The following is a 24,352-nucleotide window of genomic DNA, read 5'->3' on the forward strand; positions in this document are numbered from 1 at the left end:
GTCTTTAATATTTGATTTTTCTACGTGTTTTTATTTGTTGCTATTTGAGTTTAGTGTTAATCAAACCTTCTTTATTTTCGTTTGTCTGTCTACTGTTATAGTCTGTTTAGAGGATAGCTAAAGTTATTTCGTTGTGTCAGTCTATGTGGATACAATACTCGATTGTTGTTTATACTACGATTACACCGTGTTAGTTGTGATATTTTTATTGCTAATAAATTAGTGATCAGATCTTGCGCAAAACAGACTGCATTCCGCAAAAGAGACAAGGACTTGAGATCATTCATGGGCACAACAACACTCGTGCACCTTTAGCCTTGACCAAGTATCATGCGGGATTCATTTGTGTTCATTAGCAAAGCGGCGAGTTAGACTTTGAGCAAAAGCTGAGCAGAGACATGATGCTAACTTTGAGCAAAAAACTAGCGTTTAAGGGCAAAGCGCGCACCAATCAGCGAAAGGAAAGAAGAATACGGATATTCACTTACCTTTTTAGGAAGATCCGGCGTGATTACTTGCCAAAGTATAGGATGTGTATTTGATTAGGCTAAGTACACATGACAACAAATCTCAACAATCTTGACTAAACCCAAAAACGCTAGTCGTTGTGTCCAGAAACCCTTATTTGCATAGACCTGGCCCAAGGCTCACTGAAACCTCTATATAAAGATGTGCACCCTCTGCGGCCAGAACATCATCTTGATCATCTTACACTTTAGACACTTTACAATCTTCACATCTTTTACAATGTACTCGTTGGAGTACTTTAGGTAGTGTTGGGAACCTTGTGGAATATCCTAACCCTTGTTTTGATGATACCAAAATTCATAGGACTTAAATGTAATAGACTAGAATCGTTTTTGAACTCAAGTGTTAGAGTTCGTTTCTAGTTTAGTTGCGGTGTCAAAGACTGAAGACTGAAGACTGAAGAACGAAGACTGAAGACTGAAGACTGAAGACTGCAGTTACCAACTGAAGTATCAGTTGAAGAATCAGTTGAAGACTGATTATTTAATGCGCGCCATGGACTGATACTAAAGTCAAGTATCAGTTGAACATTCCTCCTAGGACTGATCTTCCAACGTTCAGAGGAAGCCACGTACGCTCAAGTACAGCCGCATTAAATGCAGAGATATCTCAATATCTTATCTCTGCAGAGGTCATTCCTATCTGGTGGTTACTTTTCAGAGATGTCACATCTCCTGTCCATCAAAGAGAGCCGTTTCCACACAGACAAGGAACCTCGAAGATTGAAGCCTCAGCCCAAATTCGAATTGCTCTCCAACGGAAGAAATCTTGAGGACGATTTACGCCAACGGATCTATTCAAGAGTTCTCCTACAAATAGCGCTCGAGGATCACTTCAATCTTCACCGATTCAACGACATAAGCTGAAGCTCTGCCGAAATAGCTACTCAGCCTAAAGCTTAAACCGCCCAAAGCTTGAATCGAAGAAGAGAATTCCAAAGCCAAAATCAGTCACTGCTGATTACTAGGGGTGAGCATTCGGTTATTCGGTCACCGAACCGAACCGAATAACAAAAACCAAATTAAAACCGAATTATATAATTAATATCCAAATCCGAACCGAACATGCTTAAAACCGAACAAAACCGAACCGAAATATTTCGGTTCGGTTTCGGTTAAAACCAAATAACCGAAATAAATACACAATATATTTTTTAAAGTTTAAATAACTAATTAACATTCAATATACAAGATTCGAAATCCCTAAAAAATAATAATCCAAATTTCAAAACATCTTAACCAAAGATTAAGAGTATAAATTAAGAGTAATTATTGAAAAGTTTATTTTTTTTTTAAATTGACCGAGATTAAGAGTAATTATTGACTATTTTATATAGTAGTAATAATAATCATTTTAATTTTTAAATAATATATATAAATTATTAAATTAATTATTATTTCGGTTCGGTTTTCGGTTAACCAAATATTTTTTCATAAAAACCATAACCGAACCGAAAAATCAAAAATTTCAAAATTCAAAACCAAACCCGAACCGAAAACCAAATTAACCGAACCGAATTAGTATTTCGGTTAGGTTCGGTTCGGATTTTCAGATTTAACCGGATTTTGCTCACTCCTACTGATTACATACATTCTCTTAGACCCTAGGCATATATTCTGTGTACCCAGAAGCCAAAGGTCAAACTTGCTTCAAAGAACTTGTTCTTTGTAAGTATAGTTGGCACTCGTTTAAACCTCTCCCCCATAAGAGTGTTTGAGTGACTCGGAGTTTCAGAAGGTGTTCTGAACTCTGATAGGGAAGTCTGAGCACGAGGTGTGCTTAGCAAGGAAATCCTGCGCGAGCTGTGTAGGTGCTGAAATCCTGCGCGAGGTGTGTAGGTAGGGAAACCCTACGCGAGGTGTGTAGGTGCTGAAGAGAAAGCTATCTTCAGTTCACGGTTTGCAGTGCACCCGGGAAGCACTTGCGGAGTGGATTGTTGGTCTGATCAACCAGCCGTGGATGTAGGAAAGAGTTTTTCCGAACCACGTAAAAGTCTCTGTGTTATTTACAGCTTTCAGTTTTATATTCATAACTGTGTTATTTCAATTGATAAAACTGAATGCTGACTAACTGAAAAGAGAAACCTTAATCCAACTATCTGCTCCACCGAGGCTATTCGAAACTAAGTTTAATTTCCGCTGCGTATGATATCAATCTGACTCACTATCCTCTGATAGTAAGGAAGAGAGATATCATCTTCATCTCTGCAAACACGACTGAAGCCCTTACGTGGATCAGTTAAGTTCCAGTGACTTAACTGATAACTCTTTACTGAAGAGCTTTCAGTATCAGTCGTCAACCCTGTTGGTCAACACTTATTTCGGTTAAACAGGTGTCTTGTTTGCGTGTAAAGTTTCGTTTCTATCTCTGACTGAGATCCCTCTGATTGAGGTTTGTAGATAGTCATAAAAATAGCCTATAGGTGTATTCCCCCCCCCCCATACACCTATTCGAGACCCCCCGGACCCAACAGGTAGCCATGGTTGCTGCCATGGCTTAGTTTAGTTTATCTTTATTTTTATTTTTTGATTTGCCCTGCCTAAAAGTTGGTTTTTGAAAGAGATCGCTCTCCGTTTTAACCTTTAACGTTAAATCCAAGTATGATATTTTATATCATTTTCTTTGCCTTTATTTTATATCATGTCTAGTTAAGTTTTCTTTCATGGTTTGAGCAAAATCGAGTTAAGTATAAGCATGTAAAATTACGAGGTCATATATGGGCATAATAGTTGTTCCTGTCTGTTCTAGAAGCATTAGGTCTGAATTAAAACAACTTGATAAAACTTAGAATATTAAGCGGTCGATAATGTTCTGGGCAAGATCAGGTAACAAACAATAGGCGGGCAAAAGTGTGGAGATCTCCCACTCCGTTTAGTGTGACTGATGTGGGTAGTGGTAGTGTGCATGTGACCATTTGGTTATGTTGGGCATTAATGTGTTCTAGACATACTCACGCGACTCAAGTTTTGACATGAAAAATCTACCAGGGCAGAGGGGAGAAACAAACTAATTCAACCCAAAACGTAGGGCGTGTATGAGGGCTGGATGAGCTTGTGCATGTGACACCATGACAATGAAGGCACGACTCATTGATCAAACGACCCATCACTAAGAGCATCCGCAGCGCAGGCTCACAAGCACCGCGTCGAAGCGACTGTGGGGGCGCACCGCGACGGTGCGTCCTCGGTATTTATCAGCGACCTGTGGCTTAGGGGGGGAGAGGGTATGCATGTTTAGACATAATCGAGAATTAAAAAAAATGAAAATTTACAAAAGAGATGAGAGATAGATTGCAGGCTGGAGTAAGAAGATGGGGGAAGAAGAAGATGAAAGAAAAGGGTAGGTGTGGAGGGGGTAGGTAGGATTGATTTTGACTTTTTTTTAATATTTTTAATATGTTTTGTTTTATTTATTGTTTTTGATTTTTTGAATTTTAAAATTTAGCATTTTTTTAATTTCTTTTAATTTTTTACCTAATTTTTAATTATTGTAATATTTTTATTTATTGTATTGTATTTAAATTAATGTAATATATATTGTTAATTTTAATTAAATATTAAATTTTAAAATTGAATGAGTAATTTTTCGTAATTTTTAGGATTTTTAATTTTTAGTGATTCTTTTAGTTATTTAAATAACAAAATTTTTTAAATTATTTAAATTATGTAATTTTTAATATAATGTTTAATTTTATTTTTAATGAACATTAAATATTTTAACATAGAAGTGTAGAAATTGGGATTTTGTGGAAATGAGGATTTAAACACCTCCATGAGCACCTATGCATTGAAGAGGGGAGGTGCTTAAGGTAGGGACCACCATTTAAGCACCTCCTTGAGCATCTCCCAGTGGGGATGCTCTAATGAGACATGGGCACAACGAATATCCTTGAACCTATGAGCAATGATTTTGCCATACCTAACATGATTGTGCCAGACGAGGTTATCTTTATTTTTTATATTTTTCTTTGTTTTATTTCAGTTTCTCGTTTATAGATAAAGTCTTTAGTTTCCAGTGCTCTGACCACCAACTCCTCGTGAGATCGACCATGTACATACCGCTAGCGGAACCTACCTGTGAATATAGGAAACTATAAATTTATTTGCGCGGAGTCTACAACGACGGACTCCGTCAGAGGCCCTTCAGACGTAAGTGGTTCATCAAATTGGGTTACCAAGTTTTCATGTTGATTTGTTGCTACGTAACATTCGTTGCAGCACACGTCTCACTACATATTCCACATATTATCCAATCATTCAAGAACAATTGTCGCGCAGTTGAATTAGCTAGAAAATAAATTAGAATATAATCAATTGATAGGTTTTTATAGATTTATAAATCTTGATTTCAAAAATCATTGCAAACGAGCACACAAAGCAATTGAATAACCAAGAGCAACACTTGTTAACATGAATCAAAATAAAAATAAACGATGCAAGATTTTACGTAGTTTTATTGCAAGATCTACACCTACGGAAGGTGAGCTTCACTTTCACTAACAATGGTAGAAGTAGAATTACAAGAATAGATCAAATCACATACAAAAGGAATGAAAAACAAACAACTTAATTTTACATTAAATAATTTATATATGTATCTTCCTTTCCAAGTAAAATGGATCTTAATCCCTTTTAATGAGATGGCTGAAAAATGCCACCCGCGAGCAAATGAGATCCCTTGTCCTATAATTTATTGTGTATTATTGTGTTCCACTCTTAATTTCTCGATTTTATAAGTGTTTGTTATAAAAATAAAAACACAAAATCTTGGGTACACCTGGGTGTACCGTACAACCGGGTTGACCCGTATTCATAATAATGTTATTTATATGGGTTGGGTCAGGATATGGATTCAAATCAGGATATGGGTCAAAATTTTAGTGAAGATATAACCCGGTTGTACGGTACACCCGGGTGTACCCAAGATCACCTCAAATAAAAAATATTACACCATCCATCCCTTTAAAAGTGACATGTATTCCATTTTTGGGTCGTCCCATTATAAATGACCTGTTTTCATAAATGAAAAAAATTTAATCCTTAAAAAAGTGTAGGCCCAACCACTTTTAATCAATTTATACATTCTCCTTAATTCTCGTGCTGAAAAGTTTTGAGTCGCTTATGGTGGGACAGAGGGGGTATTATATAATTAACTCTGATTAATATTTATCACTAAAAATTAAAATTTTAAAAATTATACAACTTTGAATTAATTAACCTATATATTTCATTATAAATTCAAATAAATATAAAAAATAATTATAAACCATAATTGGATGAATGAACCCTAGTTAATTATCTTAAAATTATATTAAAACATAATAAAGCAAAATTAAAGAAAAATAATAAAAAAAAATACAAGAAATTAAGAGTATAACACAGTGGTACACAATTAATTGTGGGACAGATAATCTCATCTGACCCACGAATGCGTGCTGGAGCCATAACAGAATTTGCAACTTCATAACTGATTTTGCAACTTAGTCTAGTCCCTCAAGATTATGAGGGTGTTTGGCTATAAGCTTATTTTAAAGAGCTTATAAGCTCCAACAACATATAAGATGTTTCAAGAGCTTATAAGATGTAGTTTCTCAATAGCTTATAAGTTGTCAAAGTGTTTGGATAATTGAGCTATTAAGGTAGAAAGATAATTTTTTTCCTAGAGAGAGAAAATATTTTTTAGAGCGAGAAAATTGAAGAGAAATAAATTGGAATGATGTATGATGAAAATAATAAATTATAGGTGAAAAATGTTTGTAAAATAATTGTTGCATATAAGACTGTGAAAAAATAAGTTAGGGTAGAAGAACTTATTCTTTGAGGAGCTTATAAGTTGTTTAGGAGCTTATTTTGCCAAACACTTTGAAGGAGCTTATAAGCTCATGCCAAACACCCTCTAAGGTAATCTCATATATAAGCACTTCACTCATTCTCTATCTCTTTTTTTTTACTCAAATTCATTGCAGTCAATCAACACTCATTTTCACCGACAACTTTTTAATTGGATAATTAATAATTAATACCATAATATTATGCAAATGAATATTTGATCTAGTGTAAAGTTGCGGGTCATGCTTGTTGTCCTCGGTCAATTGCAAACCTATAATTCCAAAAGACACTTAAGATCACCAAACACCCTTACCCAAACTTTCAACCTCCCGACTTATTTAGATGATGTTCTTTAAGATCCTAATCTAATGTAGATTATCCTCTCCCAATTCAAATCATCATATTAAACATGTTCAAATGGTGAGCAATCATTTAAACAAGATAAAGACATTCAAACAAGAACTATATTAAAATAATCATCAATTCATTCAAACTCATCCAATCTAATTCATAAAATAAGGGATTTTAGCCAAGCATATTCACAATCAAAATAAATCACAAGTCATAAGAAGACATAAACAAAGATAGAGATTTATAGACAAATCTTACAATCTTGATTTTTAATCATATAGTCTTGATGTGCTCATTTCCAAGTCTTCCCCTTATTTTCTTGGTTAAGATGTTGTTTTTATGTGTGAAATGGAATGAAATAAAAAAATGGTAGAGAAAGATGATGAGTTGGAGAATAAGAATGAAGTCTGGGATTTTGTTGATGATGAATGAGTTGATTTTGACCCCCAAATTTGAAGGTTTACATGGTGCGGGGGTGAAATTCACGTCTGGGGCTCACAATCCCTCAAAATACATCTTTTTTCGACTTTCATGCTCGTGACCGTGGCTTAGGCCGTGGGAAAACTTTGGAGGTGTCCCGTGGACTCATCTGGCACGAGCACCCCGTTCAGTTGACTCGCTTGGCTTCGCTATCCCTCGTTCGAGTTCTGATTAGAATGTTGCTCGCACTCACGAATTCCTATCGAATTGTACTATGATCCCATTCATTTATCTTTCTCCAATTTTTCGTTGATTTTCCCTGCAATCACATCAAAATTACCATTAAACATCATACTAATGAATAAGTCAGTGTATAATGATGAATATGGCAATATATGGTGTTAAATAACGATATTAAAAAAATAGTAAAATTTTCGCTAGCTCCCTCCAGGATTAGAACCCAGGTAAAAAAAAATTCCATCCAGATAAATATTAGTCACAGGATACATTAAATCAACACTTACAAATCAATCTAAGATCTCACCACATATGAAGGATTTCATTGGAACTATTTCCTCTCTCTCTCTCTCTCTATATATATATATATATATATATATATATATATATGTGTGTGTGTGCGTGTGTGTGTTGCCAGCACAATTTTGCATATTTATTAATTGTGCATTGCACGAATACAATAATAGTTCTCAGGCATTTAAAGGTTGCGGCTTGCCCACGTCCAATCCCACGATCTTTGGAAGTTCGCTGGATCCCTCCGTTAGAGACCTGGTTCAAACTGAATATTGATGGGTCGGTGCGTGAAGGAGTGATGCATGTAGGAGGTGTTTGTCGTGATGCCTTAAACAATGTTGTTGGTTGTTTTCACTTCATAGGAGGCAACAGAATAGCTTTTGAAGCCGAGCGGTTTGCGTTGATGATTGCTTTGGAGAGAGCTATCGCCTATGATTGGCGTAAAATTTGGATTGAATCATATTCCATGTACGTTGTTAACATTATGCAACACGGTTCTTTGGTGGTGCCTTGGCGTTTCAAAAATAGATAACGGAGTATCTTGTTGAATATTACGGGGTATGAGGTTCGTTGTTCTCATATTTATAGAGAAAGAAATAAAGTCGCTGATTTTCTCGCTTCTAGTTTGGTGCGGGAAGGCTTTTGGACACATCCGATTCAGGAGATTGAACAACTCGTTCTTGACGATGCGCATCGGACTTTTGTTCGGGTGGTTGCGTAGTGGCGCTGGTTTGGATGTCGCGAGGTATCTGCTGGCTTTTGGCTTCTCTCTCGAGCTTGGTTGCTCGGTTTTGCTCCTGCTGCTATCATGTTTTCGTGGAGCTTTCTTTCATCTATTTTGAGCATTGATTGCTGGCTGATGGGGTGTTCTTTGGTGTTTGGCAGCTGCTTTTACCCTTGCCATTTGGTGTTCTATTTTGTTTTTTAGTTGCTTAGCTGGTGGTGGTGGGTTCTCGGTTTTGATTGCTCGTTTTCTTTCTATTTTTTTTTTGGTTTTTTTCCTTATTTTTCGGTGCATGGAGGTGGGTTTCATGGCGGGGCGATGGTCAGGCCGGAGTTCTACTCGTGTTTCCTCCTTCATGTGCCGGGTTCATTTTTGTTCTCTTCCTTTCCGGAATTTTTCCCACTGAATTTTTTTCGGAAAAATTTAATGAGGCCCGACCCTCAGTCTACATCTCTGTGTATTCGATGGATTTCTCGTAGGTTTTCCTTTTGTTTTCCAATAAAATTCTATTTCAGCATAATACAATAATAGTAATTATAAAAACAATTTAACTAAGAAGTGTATAAAAGGCATTCCCTCCGTTCTTCTTCACTTTGGCTAGTTTATTTTTACACGATTATTTAGGAGTGCAAGATTATAATTTTTTTCTAGTGTTAATGAATAAAAATGACCATATTTATAACTTTTAATTAAAAATATCAACTTTTATAAAAAAATGATTCTATGCTCAAATTAAAGTGAAGGGTCGAATTTTCCTTTAAATGTTGATGACTTTACATCATTTTTTGTGTAAAGTATTACACTTTTTTGACATAAGTACAATTTTGTAAAAAAAGTATAAGAAAAAATAGCTTGCTGTCGGAAAAGTAGGTTGTCGCCCGGGCGGCAACCTACTTAGTGAGGTAGTCATCTACTTTTTCAATCGACAAGCTACTTTTTTGTAGTAAAAATTGAAAAAGTAGCTTGCCGACCAGAAAAGTAGGTTGCCGCTCCGACGGCAACTTCGCTAAGTAGGTTGTCGTCTGGGCGACAACCTACTTTTTCGACAACAAACTATTTTTGTCTTGTAAGTACATTGATTAAGACATTAAGGGTAGTATAGTCAATTTGAGCATAAACATAATAGTTTTATAAAAGTGAGTATTTTTCATTACAACCTAACAAAATGTGACACTTTTAATTTTTACTCTCTTTTTTACATGTTTATTTAGAAGAATAAGATTATAGTATAAATGTGTGTAAAGGTAAGTGAGTCCATATATATTGCAGTGAAAATTGATTTTCCAAAAAAAATAGATTAAATCAAATGGGAGAACTAAAAAAAAAGAGTAGACCAGCCACGTGGAACTGGAATAGAGAGATTATCATTACTCACTTTGTGCTATTACAATTATCCCAATTTTTATAATGAAATGTCTCATTACAAATGTCTTATTTCTTTTTTGCAAATAATTAAGAGATTAATTAATTAATGGGTCAACCACCAATTTTATCTCTCTATACTTATTTTTATAAATTTTAATTTTTTTTTCAACCATAGTACTCTCTTTGTCTCATTAATCTTGTCATGTTTTTCTTTTTTTGGATTGTCTCATTGATTTTGTCATATTTTTATATTTTCGATAATGATTTTATACTACAAATAATATAATTTCACATTTTTACATATTTTTACTATATTAATTATACTTTTTTTAATAATCGTGCTCAAAAGATATGGGACAAACTCTTATTAGACGGAAGACGTCGGCTCTCGCTTAGAGCAACTCCAACAATCCCTCTTAAATAGCGGCCAACTCTAGAATAGCGTGTAGAGCATCTCCAACAATTCCCTGTCCGCCACGCTAAAATCCAGTTTGTGAACAGTGTCCCGATATATCAAGCGGGCACTGTTCATTCCGCTATTTTGTTTTTTTTTTTGTTTTTCATTTTATTTATTTGTTGTTTTATTATATTTGCTTTTTCGTTTATCTTTAGAAAATGCTTATATTTGCTTGATTTAATTTGTAAAATCTATATTATTTATATTTTTAAATTATCATAAATATATATAATATTTAAAATATATTATATAAAATTTAAAAATACAATAACATGAAATATAATATAAAAGCACATTAACATAAAATTACGACAACATAAATTACAACATAAAAACACAATAGCATAAAATTACAACCACATAAAAATACAAGAACATTAAACTAATAATACAATAAATGCTAGTAAGGTCCAAGATCACTTCCAGATCCTCCAACATCGCTTCCAGATCCTCCAATGTCGCTTCCTGATCCTCCAAAATCATGAAAATTTCCTCCAAACATATTGAAAGCATCATATGGACTTGAATGTTGTTGTCTTTTAAAAATGATTTTTGCTTGTTCACTTTTGAAATAATCTCGTCGAACAGGCTCAGAAATATTGTCGGTGTCCATCATTAGAATTTTATTATCTGATTCCCACATTTGGAATGCAATAGCTTGTTTTTTTGCTTCAGTAGCTTTGTTTTTTGCTTCAATCTTCTGCATTTGTAGTTGCAAAATTTGCTCTTTTGTGGTTGATGAGTTTTCCATTAAATCTCCAATTCGTTTATTTCCTTGTTCAATTACTTTCAAAAAATTAGACATATCTTCACCTTTTTTTCTTTTGTTTTTGGTCTTTTTCACACCATCTGGACGGTGTGACGATCCAGAACCACTGCCACTACCATCGCTTAAATTGATAGAAAAATTAGACAATCCATCAGGTGAGATAGGAGATTGTGGTAGTGAATCTGACTGAGATGCAGACATTTGTTGTCGAGAGTTTTGTGAAGGACAATCAAACTTTTGATAATCTTTCATAATAGACCACACATGCTCGAACTTGAAGCATTTCTTATATTTTGTGTCTAGCATCATCAATTCTTTTGCACGAGTGAACTGCATAATGAATAAAAATGTTATAATGAGTAAGACAAATAATAATTACAAAAAATGTATAGATAACTACTACTTACAATATCACTTTCAGAACAACCACTTGGATTTAGATATTCCACTTGTTGTATACACCCTTTGAGTTTTGAAACCGAACTCAAAATAACATGCATGCGAGTTTCAAGTGATCTTGAACTTCGAGTATACATATTTGGATTGGGTTTCTCCTCGTTGTAAACCTCCCTAATACGATCCCAAAAATTTTCTTTTCTTTGTTGTATTCCCGTTTCTGAATCTTGAGATATCTCCAAATACACACGACAAAGATGTTTATCTTCATCAATTGTGTAATTAGGCTGTCGAGAAGAAGCCATGGAAAATGAAATAACAGCTAAAGAAAGACAAGTTGGTAAAAGAAGGAAGAGGGTTATTGTGTGCTAAAATAGAAAAAATAGCTCATATATATAGAGGACGATGGTGATTGAATTGAAGCTGCATTATTTTTCTGCATTATTTGACCAAATGCTTTATCTTTTTCTGCATGAGATTGATTGATGCTTTATCTTTTTTTGCATGACACAGCTGTAGATTGATATGTAGGACACAAGCTGCATTATTTGATATCATGTAGGACCAAATGGTGTTGTCAAATCAATCATTTCGTATAGCAGGGGAGTAATAAGGTGGATGATGAAGATTTAATGAAATCTGAATGGACGGTGGCGATTCAATATTTAAGATTTTCAGATAAGATAGTATTGGAATTTTTTTTCTTATTTAAGACATACACACGATTTCAATAACCACCACATCTATTTCTTCTCTTCCACTCATAAAATAGTGCTTTAAAAAATATGAATCATCATAATATTGGTTCTTCTTCACTACTTTCTCATTCAAGTTCAAGCTCATCTGATGATGAGCTTGAACAATTAATCAACGAGTGTGATGTTGAACATCAATTGATGGGTCAACATATTTTGAATAACAATCTTATTGTAGCTCAACTGGCTGAATATCAAAATGCTACAAAAATTCATGGAGGTTCAGTTCTTGGTCACAAGGTAATCCATCGTGACCGAGAAGCAGCAGCTCATCGTCTCTTCAACGACTATTTTTCTGAAAATCCAACATTCAACGAAGGAATGTTTCGTAGACGCTTTCGAATGTCTCGAAGTCTATTCCTCCGTATTGTTGATGCTGTCAAAAATCATAATGGTTTTTTCGAGCAACGCATGGATTGCACAGGAAGATGGGGCTTGTCCACAGTGCAAAAAATAACAGCTGCCTTTCGAATATTGGCATACGGGGTACCAGCAGATGCTACTGACGAGTACATAAATATTGGTGAGTCCACTGCAATTAAATGTGTCAAGAAATTCTGTCGTGCAATTGTGGAAATATTTTCTGATCAATATCTAAGATCTCCTAATGCTAGTGATGTTGCTAGACTACTTTATATTGGTAAACAACGTGGATTCCAGGAATGTTAGGTAGTCTTGATTGTATGCATTGGAAGTGGAAAAATTGTCCAACAGGTTGGGCAGGCTCATATGCCGGTCGTAGTGGCTCTCCAACAATTATTCTTGAAATAGTTGCTGATTATGACCTTTGGATATGGCATGCATTCTTTGGTATGCCAGGATCCAATAATGATATTAATGTGTTGGAAAGATCTCATCTTTTCAGTGACCTTGCTAGAGGTATCACTCCACCCGCACATTATGTCATACAAGGAAAAGAGTATAATGTGGGCTATTATTTAGCAGATGGTATATATCCCAAGTGGTCCACACTTGTACAAACTTTTCATGAGTCACGCTCTGTGAAAAAAAAGTTTTTTGCAATGAGACAGGAATCGTGTAGGAAAAATGTGGAGCGTGCATTCGGAGTTCTTCAAAGTCGATTTGCAATTGTTGCAAATCCAGCTCGCTACTGGCAAAAGAAACATTTGGATAATATAATGAAAATTTGTATTATTATGCACAATATGATTGTTGAGGATGAACGTGACCTGTCTGCACCAATTGAAATTGCAAGAGAAGTGCCAATTCCAGATGTTGAAACAATGCCTAATGAAACAAACCATTTCCAAGATTTTCTTGGACGCTATAAAAAAATCAAAGATAGAGTTGCTCACTTTGCGCTTCGTGATGCATTAGTCGATCATATATGGGATGAGTTTTCTAATTTAGAAAATTAGTTAGTTTTATCATGTAATTGATGCTTTGTTAAGTATTGTGTAATGTTTAATTCTAAGAGTATTATGTAATGGTGAGAATCTATTACCTGCCGATGGAGTTCTGGCACCCGGAGGTTCTTTCGGGCATAGGTCGATGGTTGGGACAACCGTTGAAGATTGATGGTACGTCCATTGATGATGAAGTAGCTCACTTTGCTCGTATTTTAGTGGAAATTGATCTCTCTCGACCTCTCCCGGAATTCATGACGATCGATGGAGGCGAGTATTTTTTTAACATTGAATTCAGTTATGAATATATTCCTTTATATTGCACTAAATGTAAGATAACTGGTCACTCGCCGGATAAGTGTCGGCGAGGAAAAGCAGGGAAAATTGTTGAACCTGAGGCGAAGATCTTTAGAGGCCCGAAATGGCAGGCTGTTGTGGAGGCCAAGAGTAAGCAGCTTCTCGATGGAGAGGTGGCATCTGATTCGGAGTCCGAAGATGGAGCTAAGGAAGCGAGTGTTACTTCGCCTAAGGAGTTTACAGGGCCGGATCTTTTGGAAAATTTGTGTAACAGGAGTTCGGGGTCTAAGCACAATCCACGGGGGTCTCAGGATGTTAACAGATTCGCCATCCTTGAAAATTCCTCGATTCATGAGGATTTGGAGATTAACAAGCAGGATACCATTCTTAAGAACACAGCTGGGGACATCGACATGAACACTGCTTCGGATGAAAATAATAATAATCAAGGATTGAGGTCTCAACAGCAAGAGAAGGGTCCGGAAATCGCTGCCACTAAACATACTTCTCTGGAGCATAGCATTGACCAGATGGGAGAGGCTACTGATAACCTTGCTCAGCAGCCTCTTTCGGTGGAACATTTCAACAAACAGCTGGGGGACGTCAATTTAATGACGGCAGAAGGCTCTATTATGCAGGTTGATGGGGAACAAAGGATAGAACAGTTGGGGGACGTCTCGAAGAAGGTGGCAGCAGGCTCGTACCACCCTTCTCTTCAGGTGGAGCAAACTAACGAACCATGGGGGGACGTTACGGAGAATGCGGCAGCAGGCTTGACTCAAGTTTCTCTTCAGGAGGAGAGACAGGGGAGGGATCGAGAGACCATTATTCAGCAGACTGCGCAGAGCACTCATGCTCATCTTTCGGCTGACCAAACAAGCAAGGAAAAGAAAATTCTCGCTATAGACAATGATATTAAAGTGGAGAGGTTTAAGCATGAGGTCTCGGGATCAAGCTTACCTAAACGTGGCAGAGGGCGTCCTCCCAAGAATGATCAAAATGCGCGCAATCATAATAAAGCTCTTCTTCTTCAGCAAGAAAGTATCAAAAATCGTCTCCGGAAGGCAGCTGATGCTTGATAAACATGCATTTTTACCTCTTGGTGTGTCATTTTTGATGTTTAGTTATGAGGATTTTGTGTGTTTGTTGATTTATTTGAGCTTATATTGGTTTATGGTCAAGAACTTGTCACTTGCTCGTTGTTTGAACGAATTTTCAGAAATAATGAAGCCGAATTTGGAAGATTTGGCTGAAATACAAGTTGTAGTTCATCTCGAGAGGAGTTCGTGAGCGCAAACGGTTCGTAAATCGGAGTTCGGACGAGGGAGAACGAGCCAAAACAAAATCACTGCGCAAGGCGCGCGAGATCGCGCGGTCCAGGCGCGCGGCCGCGCGACTGGGCCGCGCGACGGAGCAGAGCTTGCTGGAGGAGCGCGCGGGCACGGCGCGCGGGCGCGCGGGCAGGCCGCGCGAGGTCATGCGGTCTCTTCGCGCGGCCGCGCGACCCGGCCGCGCGAGACGCCGTTTTCTCGCCCAGTTTCCGGATTTTTCACTTAAAGCGCGATTTTGGAGTATTTTTGAGAGCTACAAGACCTAGGGCATATAAATACTCTCCAAGAACTTATTCTCTAAGACCTTTTATCATCTTTTATCATATTCTGACTTTTCCTGAGAGCTGTGAGACATGGAGCAAGAGCAAGACTGAAGAATCTCGACTTCTCTACGGTTTTTCATTGTTTAATGTTCATTAATTTTATTGAGATTGTGATTGTTAGTCATATGTCTATGTGTGGCTAAATCCCTTTTTCCCAGGGTTTAGGGAGTAAACATGATTCAAATTTCTGACTGTTGATTTAATTAATTGAGATTTATATTCCTTTCTATGTTCTTGTTATAATTGCTTGCTTTATTGCTTGATCACCAATTTAGCATTATCATAGGTTTTAATTTGAGATCGAGAGATGATAATTAATACCTGAACTAAGAACATAGAACACATTTATCTTAATTCTAAAGGGAATTAATAATTGTGAAGGCTTTAATCCTAGGAACTTTTAGGAGTTACATGTTAGAAGTGTGATCCAGGGATGGTAACCTTGCATGTAATCAACGATTTGTATGCCACGGGAGTGGGTATGAATTAGCTTTGAGATTGCTTTAGGAATTATCTCATTAATTGAATCAATCGTGTTAGTTAGGAGAATCTGTTGAAACCTTTGCCTTGGGAAATTCTCTTTCTTCTGTTACTTCGCATTTTCACAGCTTGATTTCTTTTTAGTGTTTCTTTATTTAAATTTTGAAATTGTTTTCCAAAAATCAAACCTTTACAATTCGGTTTTCCAGATAGAGTAAAGTAATTAAGAATAGGCATTGATAACAATTAGTCCCTGTGGATTCGACCTTGTCACTGCTATACACAATTGCACCCGTACACTTGCGGCGTGTAAATAAAATAGCGAACAATGCTGGGCATCAACCACGTGATTATATTGTTGATTATCAAGAGTCAGAGAGTTTGCAGGCTATGGACAACGTAGCAAACAAACGGTGGGATAAGGAAGCGGAGCTAGGGTCTTCTCAGCCCAGAATCAATCAATAATTCTTATGAATTTTTTGGTTTGGAATGTCCGAGGCTTTTCGGACAATTCTAAGTCTCTTCTTAAGGAGCATTGTCGTTCCTTTTTGCCTTTACTTGTAGGCATTATTGAGCCTAACAAAAGCCTTCAGAAAGTTCGCCAGAGCTATTGGCGATCGATTAATTTGGTCCCTTATCATCAAAATTGTCGACAACCTCGGAGATCGAACATCTGGTTGCTCACTAGTCCGGCTGTTCAGACCACGATTCTGCTCTCCTCGGATCAAGTCATTATTGCCGATTGTGTTTGGCAAACCTACTTTTTCAGAGTTGCTGTTGTGCATGGTGCGAATGATCACATTTCTCGACGTGCCTTGTGGACGGATCTTTTTTCTTTTGTAGATGGGAACACGGTGTTTATTGGAGACTTCAATGCCGTTAAGAGAGCTCATGAGCGACGTAGCTTGGCGGCGCCTTTGAGAAGTTCTTGCAGCGAGTTTTGCGACTTCATAGAGGCTTCGGATATGATTGAATCGCCTTCTTCTGGCATTCGTTTGACGTGGTCTGGTCGGAGATTACTTCCTCGGCATGTTGAGTCTAGATTGGACAGGGCGTTTTTCTCTCTTGGTTTTGCGAATTTGTGGGCTTCGGTTAACACCCATGCGCTCCCAAGGCTTACCTCTGATCACTCTCCCTTGATTTTCCAATGCAGCGATGAGATGGGTAAGGGGAGACGTTTCAAATTCTTGAATATGTGGACTTCTCACCCTAACTTTCTTGAGCGAGTGGCGTCTTCTTGGGATGCTGCGACTGACGTTCGTTGTCCTATTTTTAAAATCATGTTCAAGCTCCATCGTCTCAGAAATGATCTCAGGGCGTGGAATAAAGATGTGTTTGGGCAGGTGGACATGCAGATTAATTCGGAGCAAGTCTCGTTGCTCGACGTGCAGAACAGGATTTCTGACCAGGGTTACACGGACATTCTTTTTGAGGAGGAGGTCAGTCATCAAGCTCGGTTGTCTTCTTTGCTTGCCAGGAAGAACAGTCTTTTGCAACAAAAAAGTCGTGCGCACTGGCTTTCTGATGGAGACCAGAATACTACTTTTTTCCATCGTGCTATTCGCTTTCGAAAGCAAAGTCACAGGATTGAGCACTTGAAGATTGGCGATGTTGTCTCGTATGATAGGGGGAATATTCAGCAGCATATTATTGATTTCTTTTCCTCTCTTTTTAAAGAAGAAAGCCCCAGTAACGTGAATTGGGATATGCTGGAAGGTATTATTGATCAATTTGTGTCTGAGGATCAGAATGGGAAGCTCACGCATATACCTGATGATGAGGAGATTATGGCTGCGGTTTTTAGCTTGGATGCGAATAGCTCGCCAGGTCCGGATGGGTTTTCTGGGAAGTTTTTTCAGAGCTATTGGAGCATTATACGACTGGATATTCTTTCTGCGGTGCGTGCTTTCTTCCTCAACTCTTATCTGCCTGCAGGTTGCAATGCTAGCATCTTAATTTTGATCCCAAAAAAGGATGTGGTGGAGACGGTGGCTGATTTGAGACCTATCATTCTGTCAAATTTCTTCTTTAAAATTATTTCCAAAATCCTCGCTACCAGATTGGGGGAAGTGGCGGCTGTTGGGGTGTCGCCAAACCAATTTGGGTTTATTGGAGGTCGCTCGATTCATGACTGTATCATGCTTGGCTCTGAAGGTTTTAGCTGCATGAATCGCACGGGCAAACGCTCGAATATGGCGTGCAAAGTGGATATTCGCAAAGCCTTTGATACTTTGCGCTGGGACTTGTTCTGAACGTGCTCAGGGTTAACGGTTTTCATGGAAAGTTCATTGAATGGATTTCCATTATCTTCAGCTCTGCCCGGATTTCCATTCTTTACAACGGGCAGTTGAGTGGCTATTTCGCTTGTTCTAGGGGGGTTAAGCAGGGTGATCCTCTCTCTCCTATTCTTTTTGGAATTGTTGAGGATGTTTTGAGTCACTTATTTCTCAATTGTGTGACTTCTCGTCACATTACTTCCATGGATTTCAGCAGAAAGACCACTTTTCCTACTCATTTGCTTTATGCTGATGACATCTTGATTTTCTGTAAGGCGTCGATGAAAAACGCTCGCAAAATCAAAGAAATCTTGGATTTCTATGGTGATATTTCGGGACAAATTTGTAACCCTGCTAAGTCTCACGTTTTCTTCGGGAGGGGCGTTTCTTGCGTTATGAAGAATCGTGTGATTAGTGAGCTTGGCTTTGCGATGGGATCTTTGTCGGTTACCTATTTGGGAGTCCCGATTTTCTCTGGTCGCATGCGTGCTTCTTACTTGATTGGTATTTATGATAAGATTGTCAATAAGTTTTCCAGTTGGAAGGGGCTACACTTATCCATGGCTGGCAGAAGTTGCTTGGTTCGTTCTGTGATCCAAAGCTCGGTAACGCACTCTATGATGATATATAGATGGCCTAAATCCCTCATCTATAACCTGGATAGGAAGTGCCGCAACTTTATTTAGTCGGGACATGTGGACAAAAAGCCTTCGTGCCCGGTGAGCTGGTCTAGGGTTTGCGCTTCTCGGTCGGAGGGTGGCCTCGGGGTTAGGTCTTTCTCGGCTATGAATAGAAGCTTCTTGATGAAGATGGCCTGGAGGTTTGTGCAAGGCCGTGATTTCGCCCCTTCGGTCCTGGCTACTCGCTACTTGTCGAATTTTGGCTATGCCAAGATGTTCTTGGCTTCTTCGCCTTTCTGGACTGGTGTGAGGGAGCATGTGAACTCCTTGGTGATGGATTCTTATTCCTATATTGGCACTGGAGAACACATTTATTTCTGGCATGACGATTGGCTGGGTTACAAGTTGGCGGACAAGCTTCATATTCCGCCTTTTATGAGAGACTTCCTGCAGCAAGCTGTGAGTGATTACTTCTATGATGGTGTCTGGCATTTCACTCCGGATTTTATTATTCAGTTTCCTGATCTTGTGGTGGATATTTTGTTGCTTCCGATTGGGGAGGAAAGTGACACTCGCTTCTGGAAACCTTCTGTTAGTGGGGAGGTTTCGGCCTCTCTTGCCTATGTTTCGCAGTCTCCGCATTTTCCCAAAGTCCTTTGGGGAACTTGGATCTGGGAGCGTTTTATTCCGGACAGAAGATCTCTTATCACCTGGCGAATTCTGCATTTGAAAATGCCGACTATGGATGGTCTGATCAAAAGGGGCATACACGGCCCCAATAGATGTGTGATGTGTGGGTTGGCTGAGGAGTCTATTGACCACTTGTTCTGGAATTGCAGTGTTATTCGACAGATTTGGGTGGTTTTCTTTGATTGGTTTGCCAAATCGCACTTGCTGGACTGCTTGGATATTCATAGCATGTTGGCTGCTGCATGGAACACGGATTTCAGTCCGTTGGTTTGGTCCTATTGGAAAGCTGGGGTGATTAATTTTATTTGGAAAATTTGGGATTGCCGCAATCAAGTGACTTTTAATGATGCCAGTTTCCACTCGAATATGATTCTTGGGTTCCTTAAAGTTGCGTTTAAGGAAATGGATTCCAATTTCCCTAAGCTTGGGCGTTCTCATAACTCCTGGCAGGATTATTTGGTGCTTAGGCGGATTGGCGTTGCTATGCGCGCTGTTCCGCCCCCTATGATGATTGAGGTTCACTGGTGGCCACCGGCGGGGCAGTGGATTAAAGTCAATACTGACGGTTCGGCGCTTGGGAAACCTGGGAGCATTGCCGCGGGCGGTGTTTTTCGTGATAACTGGGGTGCGGTTCGCGGTTGTTATCACTATAAAGGGGGTTCGGGGTTTGCTTTTGAAGCGGAGCTTTTGGCGGTCATGCATGCCGTTCGAATTGCGAATTCTCGTGGTTGGCACTGGCTTTGGATTGAAGCTGACTCGTCTTACGTTGTCTAGCTTCTGCACTCACGTTCTCTGAATGTCCCCTGGCGTTTTCTACCGCTCTGGAAACAGACTTTAAATTGGCTTTCAAATTTTCGACTTCAGATCTCGCATATTTATAGAGAAGGAAACAGTGCGGCGGATATTATGGCTAATCATGCCCGGATCGAAGGGTGGTGGCCCTTTGCTATTGAGGATATTAAGATAGCGGGTTCTTTAGATATGGCGACTCATAGTCGCATTCGTATGAGGACTTGATGACTTGGGGCGGTTTGATTGGTCTCTTGGAGTGGTTGTTGCTCGGTGGGGGTGTCTTCGGTCTTCGTTTGGTTGGTGTTTGGATGTATCTTCATGGAGGGCTTCGGTCTTGGCTTTCTTTCTTGGGTTCTCTTTGGGCGAGGGAATGAGCTTTGGCGACGGCGCATAACCGGCCAATTTCTCTTCTCTTCTGCCGTCTTCCGAGACAGGGGCGACGGCGTCTTACCGGCCTCTGTCTCGTATGTCTTATGATCTGTTGGGTTGGCTCTAAGTTGATTTCCAGCAGGCTGCTGTTCGGTCTCGTGTGTAGTCTCTGGCGGTCGGCGACTCCTCGGCTTTCTGGCTTGAGGTTTCTTTGGATGAGGGTGAGAGATTTGGCGACGGCGTATAACCGGCCAAATTCTCTTCTCACTTGGTGTTTTTGGGGACATGGGCGACGGCGTCTTACCGGCCTTTGTCTCACTTTTTTGTGGTCTTTTTTGGTTTACTCAACGACGGCGTCTAACCGGCTGAGGTTCACCTTTTTTTTTCTTTTTGTTAGATGATAGCGACGGCGTCTTACCGGCCATCGTCTTTGTTGTTTTGCGTTTTCTTGTTTCGGTTGTGACTGGTTTGAGCCGGGATTGTTTTGGGACGATGGTTAGGCCGGAGTTTCAGAAACTTTCCTTTCCGCTCTTCTGGTCGTGGTCTTTGTCTTTTGACGAGCACTCTTTTTCCTTTTCTGGTTTTTCCCACGGGGTTTTTCATGAGAAGGTTTTAATGAGGCTCGACCCTTAGTCTGTTTTTTTGTGCTTTCAAGGGTTTCTTTGTTCTTTTTTCCTTTTTCCCTTTTTAATAAAATCGCATTTTAATAAGTATTATGTAATTTCAGTTTTTATGTTGTTGAAATAAATTAATCGTTCTATAATATTTAAATATAGCACTTTATTAATTAATTTTTCTAAAAAAAATTTAAATTATTTTATATTTCAATTTTAATTTTAATTACATTTAATTGAATATAAATATATTTATTTATAAATATATATGATATATAATAATTGAATTGATAAAATAATTTAATACTAAAGAGCATAAAAAAGGAATATTCTATTGTAGAGGAAAATGTAGAGTTGATTGTTGGAGATGAAAATTTAAAAACTGTATATTTCAACTGTATAATAGAGTGAAGGGCCCTCTAAAACAGAGGAAGCCTTGGAGATGCTCTTAACCCGCTATGGCGCTATCTCTCTCAAAATCTTCTGCCATTACTGGCTTTGTTTTAGTGCCATAATTAATTAATATCGTTATCAACTTTAGTAATCAGTAGTATTCTTGATGACTTGCTTCCCTTTTCAGTTTTCTCATCACAAAACCCTAAAACCACAAATTTAGCTGTAGCTCGACCGTCTTCAACTTTTCCAGAAGCGGGCTTCGTGATTTTACGATTCGACCTTTTTCTTGGATGCTATTTATGTCAAAGTTGAGCCCTGATCTGTAAGTTATTTGTTCCTTATGATTCTATGATTTCTATATATGCATTTCCTTTTTCTCTTTAGCGTTTGATGCATTTTCCTTAAAACTAAGGGGAAATTGATCAATATGGAAGTATTCTATTTCCAAACAAGGTGTTAATTTCTCGTTGATTTTGCACTCATTTAGATTTGAGCTTGGGAAGAACGCAGAATTGGGCATTTATGATTTGCTGATTGCTTTAGGTTTTTTGATGGCTCTTAGTCGGTTGAGTAGTAAATTAGGGATAAGAAGTTCAATAATTAGGTATTTTGAAGTTCTCTTTGGGCAATTGGGGAGTGACAAGAAATGGAATTAAATATGTGGGATGTTTGTTTCGAAGCTCTGTTTTGCTTGAGACTTGAGAGATCATGTATATATCTTTCAATATTTAAAGATCTAATTGTGTTAGCTTGTCACCATTTTGATTGTTGATGGGTGCTTTTTCATGTTCTTTGCTAGATAGAAAAAATGTCAAGGCCAGTGCTGCTTGTTTGCGTGCTGCTTATATTGATTATCACGTCTCAATTTGAATGGAGGCAACAACTAGTGAGCGATGTCGATGCAATTGCAACCCCGAGGGAATCTCAGAAGCAACAGAGGATACAGCAACGAGAAGAAAGTATCAAAGAGAAGGTAACTGGATGCTTCTGCTGATCTTATTATACTGTCCGTCTTTTGCTACAAACCATCGTAACCAATTATGTTGATATCTTGGTTCTCATGCGAGATCTATTCATATATGTGCTATTTGCAAAGGCCAGGGAAAATACACTACCACATTTGTTGTTTTACATGTTAATACATCGACACTTTAGTTTCAATAGTTTTATTGAGGTACAGTCGCACTCGAAGAAGAAATCTTCTTGAAGGATGATGGAAGATACACATTGATGCTTGTTGTCCTCATCCTGACTTTACTCGTGCTGATGTTTTTGTGTTTCGTTGCTGTAAAAGAGCAACTTGTTTCTGTAATTTGGCATTGATGGAAAAACTTATAAGATGGCGGAACTGACATAATTTGAGATGGGAGTTGGAGCAATAGCACAAGCTGATATTTTGCTCATGAGATTTGAAAATGGCATATTAAGAGTTTGAGTAAAATTTGGCATAAAATCTGGCTTCCGATGTGTAAAGAAACCCAATGATCATAGAAATCATGAACTATCTTTTAAAGAGTTGTTCGGCCACGGGCCACCTTGTAGGCGGGCTGCACGTTCAAAACTTGCAGAGTAACAATATATGTTGTTGATTATATGTGCCAAAGTGGAGATTGGTTTGCAGTCATGACTTTGTGAAGTATCTTCAACTATGAAATGTAGATGCAAATGTGTATCTATGAGCTGTATTCATGGACTTGTGCAGATTATTCTGTCCCAAGAGAAGAATATCCAAAGCCTGAATGAGCTTGTTCGTAGTCTTAAAGAACAGCTGAGACAGTGTCGTGGTAACAATGAAACATCTAACGGCGCTTTCAGCTCGTAGATGACAATGTTTTGACTTTGAGCTTCAGCTGACTTTTCATGGAAGATTAGCTGCTGCTGCTACAAGCCTGAATCTTCTCGTTCCGATATTCCACCATTGTTCTTCTTTAGCTATATTTTTCTTTTTTGTAATAATTAAATGTAAAGCCCTAATTACTTGTGCTAGCTCTTTATATTTATAGCTCTGTAAGTATAGTTACATTGTTTCTTACACTTGTGCACCAATTTTACTTGGTCTGTATTTACTATTTTTATTATAATCCTTTGGCATTATGGGACTCTTGATTTTCTTGCAAGATTTTGAGTCGACACTCTCCTAGGCATGTTTTTACAAACTTAATTATCATTATTGAAAATAAAACAAGACAAAAATTTGTGTGATCGTTTTCACTATGCGCGCACTCTAACCAATGTTTGACCCACTACTTGTATATAGAGAGACTTGTCGACGGGTTGGGAATTGCCGATTTCGAGAATGAATTGACGATTCACGGTTCACTAAAAGGGTAAACTATAATCTATCCATTTGAGGAGGGGGGCGGCTTTGGGCTGTGTCTTGAATCGGCTGTTCCCGGTTAAAAATAGTTGGTTCAAGAGAGTATCTTTGATTTTTTCAAAAATAAAAATAAAAATACGATATATATTTAGTTTGAGTGTTGTATAAGTTTTTATTTTCATTTACATGAGTTAATACATATATTTAATTTAATTGTTGAAAATTATAAATGAAATAAAATTATAACACTAAACTACTATAACAAAATTTGTATTTATATTGAATTCGAAGTAAACCTGTTACAATTTATATATAGTGTTAATAGGCAAAAATGCCCTTTTCTTATATATATACAA

General features: G+C 38.0%; 3 protein-coding genes across 4 annotated transcripts; 2 read left to right on the forward strand and 1 right to left on the reverse strand.

Moving 5' to 3' along the window:
• Positions 1-10,604: 10,604 nt before the first annotated feature.
• On the reverse strand, positions 10,605-11,674 carry LOC131006921 (uncharacterized). The gene is made up of 2 exons (XM_057934065.1): positions 11,381-11,674; positions 10,605-11,303 (listed from the first exon to the last, which is right to left on the reverse strand). The coding sequence occupies exons 1-2, from the start codon at positions 11,672-11,674 to the stop codon at positions 10,605-10,607; spliced, it is 993 nt and encodes a 330-aa protein (XP_057790048.1).
• A 480-nt stretch (positions 11,675-12,154) lies between these two features.
• Positions 12,155-13,503, forward strand: LOC131006930 (uncharacterized). The gene is made up of 2 exons (XM_057934070.1): positions 12,155-12,764; positions 12,839-13,503. Exons 1-2 carry the CDS (start codon positions 12,155-12,157, stop codon positions 13,501-13,503), a joined length of 1,275 nt encoding a protein of 424 aa, XP_057790053.1.
• Positions 13,504-21,731: 8,228 nt separating this feature from the next.
• LOC131021897 (uncharacterized) lies at positions 21,732-23,780 on the forward strand. 2 transcript variants are annotated; one of them, XM_057951224.1, is made up of 3 exons: positions 21,732-22,001; positions 22,479-22,652; positions 23,382-23,780. In XM_057951224.1, exons 2-3 carry the CDS (start codon positions 22,488-22,490, stop codon positions 23,499-23,501), a joined length of 285 nt encoding a protein of 94 aa, XP_057807207.1. In that variant the 5' UTR covers positions 21,732-22,001; positions 22,479-22,487; the 3' UTR covers positions 23,502-23,780. The 2 variants fall into 2 exon arrangements, with proteins under 2 accessions (XP_057807207.1, XP_057807216.1); XM_057951233.1 differs by having other exon boundaries at positions 22,483-22,652.
• The last annotated feature ends 572 nt before the right edge of the window (positions 23,781-24,352 follow it).

Source organism: Salvia miltiorrhiza, chromosome 1 (genome assembly GCF_028751815.1).
Source record: "Salvia miltiorrhiza cultivar Shanhuang (shh) chromosome 1, IMPLAD_Smil_shh, whole genome shotgun sequence".
Lineage (NCBI taxonomy): Eukaryota > Viridiplantae > Streptophyta > Magnoliopsida > Lamiales > Lamiaceae > Salvia > Salvia miltiorrhiza.

Excerpts from the sequence above, each read along its gene's own strand:
- LOC131006921 (XM_057934065.1), bottom strand. The coding sequence starts at position 11,674 with ATGGCTTCTTCTCGACAGCCTAATTACACAATTGATGAAGATAAACAT. Across the intron at positions 11,304-11,380 it reads GTTGTTCTGAAAGTGATATT|TTCACTCGTGCAAAAGAATT; the intron begins GTAAGTAGTAGT and ends TTCATTATGCAG.
- LOC131006930 (XM_057934070.1), top strand. The coding sequence starts at position 12,155 with ATGAATCATCATAATATTGGTTCTTCTTCACTACTTTCTCATTCAAGT. Across the intron at positions 12,765-12,838 it reads TGCTAGACTACTTTATATTG|GTTGGGCAGGCTCATATGCC; the intron begins GTAAACAACGTG and ends ATTGTCCAACAG.
- LOC131021897 (XM_057951224.1), top strand. The coding sequence starts at position 22,488 with ATGTCAAGGCCAGTGCTGCTTGTTTGCGTGCTGCTTATATTGATTATC. Across the intron at positions 22,653-23,381 it reads AAGAAAGTATCAAAGAGAAG|ATTATTCTGTCCCAAGAGAA; the intron begins GTAACTGGATGC and ends GGACTTGTGCAG.